Raw genomic sequence first — 10623 nt, forward strand, 5'->3', positions numbered from 1 at the left:
GCCGAGCCTGGCTCACCGCTCCCCGCCGCCATGATGCGACACCTCCCCTCCCGCCCCCTCCAAGGGTCACGTGATCTCCCGGCCACGGGGACCATCGAGAAAAGGAGCCAGAGCGCCTCGCTCCGACCATAGAGTTCTGCGCAGCGTCCTGCAGCCCTCGTGCGCCCCCAGGGGGGAAGGCTGCCCGCCCCGCCCACTGCCCACACCGGCGACACGCGGCGGCGGAGGCGGGGCGCGCGCGGCTCCGCCCTCTCGCGAGATCTCGGCCGCTATATCCGGTGCCCGCGCAGCGCCCGCCCTCTTTCCGCCTGCCCGCCCGCCTTCCCGCCGCCAGGCCGCAGCGCGCTCCATCCGCCGCCATCCGCCCCCGGCACCGCCGCCATGCCGCCCAAGTTCGACCCCAACGAGATCAAAGTCGGTACGTGCCGGGGCGGGAGGGGGGACCGGGCCCGGGCCGTGAGGGCGGGCGGGCCGGGTCCGGCGGAGCGGGTCTGACGCGCGTTGCTGTGCCCGCAGTGTACCTGCGCTGCACCGGCGGGGAGGTCGGCGCCACATCCGCTCTGGCCCCCAAGATCGGTCCCCTCGGTCTGGTACGTACCGCGGCACCGGGCGGGGGGGCACCGTGGGCGGCCCCTGGGGCGGCGGGAGGCGGCCCGGGGCTGAGGCGGAGGGAGGGAGCAGGGAGATGGGGGCGGCGTCGCGGGGGGAAGAGTATCCCGGTGTGTCCCTGCCCCGCCGTTCGTCCGGGGAGAAAAAGAAGTTTTTTAGCGACGTTACAACGCAGCACACGAAACCATGCCTCGCGGGGGGTACGGGGAGGCGCTGCTTTCATCTAAGTGACATTTTTTGTGACAAGAATGTGTCATTTTATCTTAGTCCCCCAAGAAGGTTGGTGATGACATCGCCAAGGCCACGGGTGACTGGAAGGGGCTGAGGATCACAGTGAAGCTCACCATCCAGAACAGGCAAGCTCAGGTATTAAATGCCAGATGGGATGGCTTTGTGGTGCAAGCCTCAAGCACGAATGAGCTCTGCTTGCTCGAACCACAAGCTTATATCCCGGCAGGGTCGACTCAGCCCTTCATCCTTCCGAGGTGGATAAAATGAGTTCCACACAGCAAATGTGTGGGGGTCTTTTGAGAAAGACCTTAAAGCACCTGCATGAGCCTTCTGAGTGCCTCTGGCTCGCATCTGGCAGTCATTGTGTCTGTGTACAAAGCCTGGGGCTTTCCAGGCTAAAGGTTCCCAGCCTGTGAGTGATAGGAAGGGATATGCTTGTGTGCAGAAGTTGATTTTTTTTTTATCCTGTTGCAGATAAATTGTTCCTTTTACAGAACATCTGACCAGGAGCAAACTATTACAAGCAATAGAGAAATTACAAAAAAACCTCTTCAACTAATCCTGTAGCCACCTGCCACTATACCTGTCCTGAATTCCGTGGCTGGTATATTCCAGTGGTGAGCTGAGAGGAAGCCCCAGTCCAGGAAGCAGTCCTCTTCTGGTTGTGGGGAGGCCTGTGCCGAAAGGCTGGGAACAAGTTTCTGCATCACAAAAAAGCCTTGTGAACTAATTGAAAACAGTGCTCTAGTAATTAGCTTTTCAGGCACTGACTGCCCCATTGAGTATCTTCATTAGCTGCCTAATTCTGCTTAGAGGGGGAGGAAAATTAATCTCTTTTCATTTAGATAGAGGTTGTTCCTTCTGCCTCTGCTCTGATTATCAAAGCTCTGAAGGAGCCTCCTCGTGACAGGAAGAAGCAGAAAAACAGTAAGTTTCATCTGACTTCAGTTCTGAATGTGTTTTGGGGTTAAGGGGGGAATAGGTACCTGCCTCTTGGATTATTCAGCATAAATTGGCAAATGAGTGTCATGGGTCTGTATCTTGGGCAGCTGGCATTCCTTAAGTGTCAGAGTACAGACAACAGTTCGTACACCAGCAGAGTTCAGCTTCTTGGAGGATGGTGTAGAACAGCCACCTGCCACTGTACCTGCCTTGTAATTCAGTGACTAGGACAGTCCAGAGGTGAGCTGACAGAAAATGCCAACTTAGGAAACAGGGTTATTCTTCTTGTGGGTAACTTTGTGCCAAAGTCTGCGGACAGGCGTGCTGATGGCAGCCTCACTGTAGTTGTGAACTCTGGTTTCCATGTGGTCTGAGTGCTGGGAATGGTACTTCTCTAATGAAGCATGGGGAACTGGGACTGCCTGTGTTTTCATTAACTTAGTGGTGCTGTTGCTTTCCTTCACAGTTAAGCACAGTGGCAGCGTCAGCTTTGATGAGATAGTGAACATTGCACGGCAGATGCGGCACAGATCCCTGGCTCGAGAGCTCTCGGGTAAGTACCCGTGTTGGGGTTGCACAGAGTCCTCCCTCTGCTTGTGCTGAGTGCCTGAGCCAGGCTCTGCTCTGATTCCTGGGAGGGCCTCGTAGCTGTGGTGTGGTGGAGTTCCTCATGTGGCTTGGTTGCTCAGGCAGTGAGCACCACAGGAACAACCTTGTGCTGGCTGTGAGCAGCCAGCCTCACATGTTCTGGTAAAGGTAGTACAGGATGGTGAAAGGTATGTGTGGTGCTTTCTGGTGTGTTGCCTGGAAACCAGTATGCTAGACCTGGCTTAAGTGGCTTGCTGTCCCCTGGTGAACCCTGTGGCTACAGCCTGCAAACCCCAGAGGGAGGGAGGGATGGACAGCTGGGGGGTGTGGAGAGGTGAGTTCTCTATACGTTCTTCAAAGTTTTCCTGTGGTAAAGCACTGACAAGCTTTATCTTCCCACTGCAGGGACAATCAAGGAGATCCTTGGGACTGCCCAGTCTGTGGGCTGCAGCATTGATGGCAGACACCCACATGATATCATTGATGACATTAATAATGGTGCGATTGAGTGCCCAGCTGTAAGTATCCATCTCTGACTGAACTTGCTGTATTAGACTATTTACTAAAAGACTTTCCACTGATGAGCTGTATTTACTTCTTTCAACAGAGCTAAGACTGCAGAAAAGAAGTTGCCGTGTGAAGGCTCCTTAAGTTTTTTGTAGCACCTTAAATACTTAATAAAGACCCAGTTGTCTGCAAACAGTGTTGCTGGCTTGATTTGTCCTTGTCCCATGCTGCATGAATAGTGGGTTCTGGCTGGGGACCCCCTGCCCTCTGTGTCAACCAAAGTGATGGTTCTTACACAAACTTCGAAGTCAGAAGATGCTTGTTTCCCATTTGCTGCCCTGAAATCGTTTGCTTGCAGCAACACTGAGTTCAGAGAAGTGGAGCTGCCTCAAGCCAGCACTCCAGTAAAAAGCAAATATTGCTAACTTGTGGTGTCTCTTCTTGCCAGTGCCACCTGTGCAGCTCAGAGCTGCAGCTGTTGCCCTTCATTAGGGCAAGTGCTGGAGTAACAGGTCTGGCTTCCTCTGAACCACTACAGCCAGGACACAAACACATACTGAGGCTTGAACATAATTTTGGAGGCTGCCTGGCTCTTAACCCTGTGCTAGAGTAGCTGCATGTGGTTGTGGGATGGAAGAGCTCTGACTAGTCCCTGTTTGAAATGAAATCCAAGGTGTGGCTGTTCAGTCAGCATTCCCAGGGACCATAGAAGCCATGCAAAAATAGCTTTGTATGCCTGGCAGTATGTAGCTTGGCCTTGCCTCTAGCCCATTATTGCCAGAAGGAACCTTTGGCCTAGGTGGCATTGTGGGTTTTCTGCTGTAGAACAAATCAGATTCTTTGCTGCTCAGTTTTTTCTCTTGCCTTGAAGCAGATGACATTGTGGATTTTCTTCTGGTGGCCAGGACGAGCACACGCATTCTAGTTCTTGAGCTGAATTTCTTTTGTGCTTTATTTCATCACTGAAGAGGAGCAAGTCTGTTGATTGTGAGTGAAATCCTGTGGTCCTCTCTGCTTCAGAGTTGTAAAGGGCCCAGTCTCATGTTTCTTGGGTCTCCTGATTCCTTGAATGGTGGTACTGAGGGAGCTGGGTAAGCAAGCCCTATACCTCCTCTCTATGTTGTATGTTCCAGGTCCTGGTGTATTCTCTGAAAGAAACAGAAGCAGTTTAAATGTTGGTATTTCCCTGTGCATGGGCATTCTGTAAATCCAGTGCTACTGCTTGTTAAGGAACAGATCCTAAAATCTAGCTGAGCTGCAAAACTTGAGTTTAGCAGTGAATATTATGGCTGTTTCTGCTAGTAACTGCACCCTGCAGGAGTGCCAACTTAACCTGCTGATGAAGAACTGCTGCCCTTCAACAAAAGGAGTTTGTACCATGGTGGTATAGCTGGGGAGTGTGGATAGAAACAAAGATCTCCAAGGATCCTGGGGAAACGGTTCTGTTTCCAGCAAAGGCTGGATTTTCCCTTGGGGTAGCACAGTGCAAGGGTTGATGTCTAGTCTTTCAGGCTGCAGAAAGCTGTATTAGAAGTGAAATTACCCTGGCAATAAGAATGCTTTAGCTGACTCTGAGGTATTATTAAAAGCCCTGTTAACAGCAGCGTTATGATTGCAGTTTACTTCAGCCCTAACAGAGCAAACTGGGAAAAAAAAAAGTCATGAATGTTAATTAGGTCCATTTTTCCAAAGGGAAGGGGGATCAAATTCTTCCCAAGATGCTGAGCTGTATGAGCCTTGGTCTCAAAAAAATGTTATGCAAGATACATTTTCCTCCTCTGCAAAGTGGTGACAGTACTGCATTAACTATTTTTTTGTCAGTGTCTCTTCAGTTTTGCAAATAACTCTCAAAAGTTACTCTTTACAGCGTACTTTCAGCCCTGGAGGAAAACTTCCTGGCTGGAGCTCTGCTATAGTGAGCAGGATGCTAAAGTGGTGTGCATTGCAGAAAAAAATAGTTCTGCTACTACTTCTAAGGGTGTTCAGGAGAGAGTGTGGTATATGCACTAGCTGGGCTGCTAAAATTTGTTGAATGGGGCCTGGATTATTTACCAGGATCTGCCCGAGTCGTTTGTAGGAAGGAACCAGTGCAGCAGGAGGGTTGGCTGCAGTGGGAAATTGTCTGCTGCTGTGTTGCACATCCGAGGTGCTGACTGAGCTGGAGCCTCTGTAAAACGGAAAACTCGAGTCTCCAAATAAATTCCACCCCAAACTGAATGGGAGGAGGTGTGCACCTGTAGTAATGTTTATTTCTAAAGTATATGCAAGTAATGTGTTGTTTTCCACTATACAAGGCACTGCAGTTCTTAAGCAGCTGCACTTGAAGACTGCTTAGGTGCAGAGCAATTGTGAGCTGGTTTGGTAAAACTAAACCTTTGTGTTTGCTCTAGCTTAAGCCAGGAGCGTGGCTTGGGCCAAGTCTTCAGTGCTGCCTCTCAGCACGCAGCAGAGTCATGCCCTAGGAATGTATCTCGTACTGCTTGTGAAGCATAAAATGTATCTTGTGTCTGCAGTGGGAGCTTCAGAAATCACCTGTATGTGCACATGGTTTAGCAACAAACTGCTGCTTGACAAGACTTCAACTTCCTATCTGGTCTGCTTCTGTTAAAGTCCCTACTAGTGAAGCAGGTAAAATTTTATGAAGGTGGACCCTGGGAAAGGAGAAGTCTCCTAGCCTGTTCTTGCAAGATCCAAAAAGCCAGGTCAGCATCAAGGCCAGCCAAAAGAAACTGCAAATCACATCTGTTTTCCACCATGGTCCTGCTGCCTGAAACGTTTAATGAAGCAACAACTCTGTAATTTTGCATTGAGCTCATGGGCAGAAGGGAGTTGCCAGGATCTTTGGAGAATGGCTGGGCTGGCAGTTTAGCAGAGGGTGAGTGACTGCTGGAGGGGGGATGTGTGGGTGGGGGAGTTTGGGCTGACCAGTGCATTTACGATTTCTGAGAAGATCCACTTTTGTCCTTTGTTCCCTGATGAAATGTGGGTACATTGCCCCGGTGACTTGAGGGCCACAGAGATTGAAGACTGGCTGTAATGAAATAGGGAAAGGCATGACAAAAAAAATAAGGTAGTTTTTCTCAAATCAAACACAGACACCAGTTTTACAGTATGTCCCAACATGTGTGGACTCTGTGTGGAGGGAAGAGCTGGACCCTCCTCATTCCTAAAGCAAAAGTGACCAAAGCCTGACCCAGGTGTCCCCAGAAATTGCAGTTCCCTGCAGAACCTGCAAGGTTTTGCCCCCAGACTGTTATGGGTCTGTCTGTTCCCTTATAGCATGGGCTGTATCTTGGGCAGCTCTGCCAGTGGTTGGGGCCCTTGCTGGCCTGTCTCAGCTCCCCACCAGCCCCGAGCTCTGCACACAGGCAGTGCAGGATTTTGTGCAGCCTCTTCAGCCGATACAAGCAGAAAGCAGGAGAGTTTGTGGCTTTACTCTTTCATTTGCTTTTTCTCCTGCTGTTCAAAGGGCCATTTTCTGAGGCAACCAGGGAATAAAAAAAAACCAAACATGGCTGAAATCCCAGACACTTGCCATCTTTACTTCCTTGGCTTGGAGTTGACAGTGTTTCAAGCCAGGAATGCTGCTTGGATGCTTTCTGAACCAGGGTCAGGTGTGGTTCCTCGTGCTTTGTAACCTGCCACCTTCCCCACCTCTCAAAGGACACTGGTTGCACCAAATTCTGATAAGGTATGGGGGGAAAATCTTCTGTGATGAGTGGTCACAGGCTGCAATGGGGATGCAGTGGGGTGGTGAGACCTCCATCCTCAGAGATGCAGAAAGCTCAGCCTGATGCCGACCTGGGCAAGCTGGCCTGGCTGTGATGCTGGCTGCATGTTGGGCAGATGGTTGGGTCCCTTCCAGCTGAAGTTATGCAGCGATTCCATGACAAAGCTGTACAAATGCTTACGCTGCCTGAGGTAGGACAGCCTGGCAGAGGACTGCAGCGCCCCTTTCAGCAGCAATTTTAGTTAAACTTGTTTAAAGTGTTTGTTGACCCTGGTGTTAGAAGAACCCCCGCTTTGGTGTGAACCCTGAGAGTCTCGGGAGCTGTCAGCCTTGTGGGTGCCCGGGGCTGTCCTGTGTACCACCAACGTACGTACGTATGCACGCACGGACGCACTCTCTCTCTCTCTGTGGGTTTCCCCCCACTTGGCAGTGCTGGAAATAATTGGAAAAAGGATTTCTTTTGCTTAAGGGAAATTCTCTTGGGGTAGGATACATAACCTTTCCCATGCTACCTTAGGGTATGTGCTTTGGTTGGAAGCACTTGGAAGAAGGGTACTACCCTGCTAATAATTCATTTTTTCCAAACCAGGCTTCTTAGGAGGCAAAAGGCTTGGTAAAGATAGTAACAACCTACATTAAGTTCACATTTAAAATCCATCTTCTTCCTAACTGGGTTTGTGCTCCAAAGCTCACTCTGATTTCTTCCCGCTCTGGTGACCTGCACCTTTGGGAGAAAGGAGGGAAAGGGGCATTGAGAAGCACTGAGCCCTTCCTGGGAGACCTTTGCTCTGGTGGCATAAGGGCTTTGTGCACTCTAAGGAGAATGAACTTTCTCATTTCCCTGAGACAAAACAGGCCTCAAAAAGCCAAATCTTTGGGATTCATGTCTTCCTGTGTTACCAAACATTAGGATAGAATATCCAAATGTCAAATTTTTGTCAAATTTGTGTCAAATTTTGTTATGGTTTGGTGTAGGGTACTGAAGGCCCACAGGGCCAGCTTCCCCGACATGCCATAATGGTGGATCCAGTAAAGTCAAGCGCTATTTACTGTGGGCACAGTGGGAAAGGGAGAGCTGAATCCAGCACCACCCAGCAGATGGGAGCCATTGGTGGGTGCTCATGGGGGTGCGGGTCCCATCTGAGCTCATGAGCAGCACAGTGGGGTGTGAACTGCTCACTAATGGAGCTCTTCTGCTGTGTCTGAACCCCGCTGGATTGCCCGGTGTGGCGGGAGGCAGGTGGAGTGTGGCTGTGCCGTCGGGGCTGTACCCCGGCTCTTGCTACCGCCCAGCCTGATGCCATGGTGCTTGGCCGGCTACTGAGCACATCTGTCCCCACGAGCAGGAATTTGACTCCGTGGCCACTCTCTAGCAGAAGACCACAGTGCTGGGGAGATACCCTGCTCTTTGCAAAGGGAGGGGCGGTGGTCTCCATCCATTGCCTCCTGCCACAAACGGTGGCCTTGGGAACACCGTACCCTTCTGCAGCATCTGCAAGGGCAGGGAACCACAGTGAGTGGGTGACATGAGAAGTACCTTTGTGTCAAAAGAGGGGAAAAAAAGGCCCAAATAGGAAAGGAAGCTTTTTCTGGCGTAAAGGCAGGGAGGAGCCTGCTTTCTGGAGGAGCTGCAGGCAGAAGCCCTGGCTGGAAATCGGGCTTGGGCGGCACATGCCCATGGCTCACCACTGTGGGCATCCGAGCAGAGCAGCACTCAGTGCTTCATCGCTTTTCCTAGGAGTCGGGCATGCTGGTGTCCCCGCAGGGGCTAAATGCAAGCAGTACCGACAGCATACTTCCAAAATGAAGGTAATCCCACAAACCTTGTGGGGTTTTGGGGGGGAAGGAAGATGCAGAGAATCCCCCGGGCTGAAATCATGAACCCAAATTGCTGCAATGCCCTCACATGCCCATGCACAGCCTGAAATAACCCCCAGTGCTGGAAGGGCTGACAGAAAACTGCTACCATGGGGAGCCCTTCACCGCGGGGTGACCTCACAGCAGCATTTTGTGAGGGCTGTGTTCCTCCAGGTCTCCCACCGCAGCTAGGGCTCGTTGCCTTCACCAGTCAGGGCACGGCAAGTTTGGGCACCATGACCCATGCCTGGGGTCCCAATAACCACCCCCAGGCAAACCTCAAAGCATGTCAGCATCAGCAGCACCACTCTGAATTTTTTCCCTGGCCCAGACAATCTCTTGTCCCCATCCACAGAATAAGAAACCCCCGATTTCTGCTCAGTGCGCCTCCAACCCACATGAAAAAGCAGTGCCGTGGGGAACCAGAGCTCTTTCCAGCCCGAGTGAAGGCCCTGTGTGCTGAACACCAAACACCCAACTGTTGACAACAGCGGTACCATGGGCTCTTGCTGTTTTTTTCTCTTTCAGATGTATGGCCGCAATCATCAAACCCCACAACCATCAGAAATGAAGTGATCCCCCTGATAAACCAATGTGCACATCCACTAATTCACTGCATGTTCCTTTCCACTTAACAATTTACTTTATTAGAGAATTTATATATTTTTTCCCTTACAAATTCTTTAAAAAGCAAATCATTCTTTTTACCATGTAGGTATTTTTTTGTTTCAAATTCAATGACTTGATTGGCTTTTTCTTTAAACACAATGATTTTTGCCTATCCTGTTGCAAAGGTTCACTTGTCTGGTTGGCCGTTGTCACAGAAGAGGTCAGGTTGGCGCCAAAACTGTGGGGAGCAGCGCTTGCAGACCTGCTAATGACCGGGCTGCTCCAAATAGCTTTGTGTGTTTAATTTCCCTGGTCCACCATTATAGCCTTAAGGCGTACCTCTCTTCTGTGGGACTGCTCCATCGCAGGGCTGAAAGATTCAGAAAAGTTTTCCAAGATTCATCTTTAGATTTAACGTTTGTCTCGTTTAGATGCTCCTACCACTGGTTTAAGCCCACCTTCCTTGGTGTTCATGTTCTTCAAGCCAGAGTTTTCGTATCCTGCCCCAGAGGTTTGTGACTTCATATAGAGAATGCTTCTTTATCAGCCCTCCTTGCCTGCTTTATCCATGTATTTGCACTTTGAATTCCCTCTGTTACATCTTTCAAGCGTTGTTGCTCTGCAGAAGCCGACGTCCATCAAGAAAACACAGCCGTTCTTGACACATCTGCCTTGACGTGCTCAGCTCTGGCCACAGAGTCTCTGGGAGGGAAAGCTCTGCAAATCCCTTTCCCTGACTTTTGTTAAGTAAGGATTAACTTTTTGGTGCTGGAGATTTTTATTGTCCTTTAGATGTGGGTCGCAACTAGATCGTGGAAATAGGTAACAGCACGCTCATCCTGCTCACGTGAGGACCGTGGGCAAACCAAACTCCCCCAGGACAAAATGTCCCCGGAGCCCCCTCGCTGCAATGACGGGTCGAGCCCGGCTCTTGCTCCAGGCCCCTTCCTCCCCCGCGCCCTGCGTGGGTTTTGGCAGGGGCGCCCGTCCCAGCCGCGGCCGCGGCCGGGGTGCCCGGGGAGGCGTCAGCGGCGCTTATCGTGCTTGGCAAGAACGGACAAGCGCCACGTTCCTTCTTCCCGGACGAGCGATGCTTCGCGTCGTGTCCCCGCGGGACACCCACGTGCGCACGTTTTTGCCCCGGAGTCGGCGTTTCCCCTCCCGGCCGTTTTCGCGCTCTCATGCCCCAACATCCCACAGCCCGAGCGGCTGCGGGCCGCCACGTGCCGCCGGGCACCGAGCAGCGCCTGCCTGCCGGCGGCGGAGGAGGAGGAGGAGGAGGAAGGCCGGGGGCTGCGGAGGGGCCCGAGCCGCCCCCGGGGGCCGGCCGCTGAGGGGGAACGCGGCGGGCTGGGGCTGGGGCTGGGGCTCGGCCCCGGCCCGGGGCGGCCCCTCCGAGGCCGGGAGGGAGGCGGGCGGCGGGCACGAGCGGCGCCTTTAAGCCCTGCCCCCACCGCTCGCGCTCTCCAGTGTTGGCGGCACAAAGCTTCCCGCGAACGTGACGTCACCGCCCGCGCCTCCCTCTCCCGCCCGGAGCCCGCTCCCGAGCC

The 10623-nt window shown here is 52.1% G+C and overlaps 2 protein-coding genes and 2 non-coding genes across 6 annotated transcripts in view; 3 read left to right on the forward strand and 1 right to left on the reverse strand.

Annotated features, from left to right (window-relative positions):
* LRSAM1 (leucine rich repeat and sterile alpha motif containing 1) overlaps positions 1 to 56 on the reverse strand; it is a 28691-nt gene extending 28635 nt beyond the window's left edge. Inside the window, exon 1 of one of the 3 annotated variants that reach the window (XM_049832081.1) lies at positions 17 to 56. The gene's annotated coding sequence lies outside the window, so the exon portion shown is untranslated. The remainder of the gene's footprint in view (positions 1 to 16) is intronic. The other 2 variants (XM_049832077.1, XM_049832078.1) reach the window with 2 other exon arrangements.
* A 234-nt stretch (positions 57 to 290) lies between these two features.
* Positions 291 to 3070, forward strand: RPL12 (ribosomal protein L12). Its single transcript, XM_049833065.1, has 7 exons — positions 291 to 418; positions 517 to 590; positions 877 to 975; positions 1686 to 1767; positions 2249 to 2335; positions 2776 to 2888; positions 2978 to 3070. The coding sequence occupies exons 1-7, from the start codon at positions 382 to 384 to the stop codon at positions 2981 to 2983; spliced, it is 498 nt and encodes a 165-aa protein (XP_049689022.1). The 5' UTR covers positions 291 to 381; the 3' UTR covers positions 2984 to 3070.
* On the forward strand, positions 1411 to 1539 carry LOC126052533 (small nucleolar RNA SNORA65). The gene has a single exon (XR_007510070.1). It is a non-coding gene; the product is annotated as a small nucleolar RNA SNORA65 (small nucleolar RNA).
* Positions 1975 to 2103, forward strand: LOC126052532 (small nucleolar RNA SNORA65). The gene has a single exon (XR_007510069.1). It is a non-coding gene; the product is annotated as a small nucleolar RNA SNORA65 (small nucleolar RNA).
* Positions 3071 to 10623: the final 7553 nt, after the last annotated feature.

The sequence above is a fragment of the Accipiter gentilis genome, chromosome 29 (assembly GCF_929443795.1).
Source record: "Accipiter gentilis chromosome 29, bAccGen1.1, whole genome shotgun sequence".
Taxonomy (NCBI): domain Eukaryota; kingdom Metazoa; phylum Chordata; class Aves; order Accipitriformes; family Accipitridae; genus Astur; species Astur gentilis.

Coding starts and splice junctions, on each gene's coding strand:
- RPL12 (XM_049833065.1), top strand. CDS start 382: ATGCCGCCCAAGTTCGACCCCAACGAGATCAAAGTCG. Junction 591..876: donor AGATCGGTCCCCTCGGTCTG/GTACGTACCGCG, acceptor ATTTTATCTTAG/TCCCCCAAGAAGGTTGGTGA. Junction 976..1,685: donor TCCAGAACAGGCAAGCTCAG/GTATTAAATGCC, acceptor CTTTTCATTTAG/ATAGAGGTTGTTCCTTCTGC.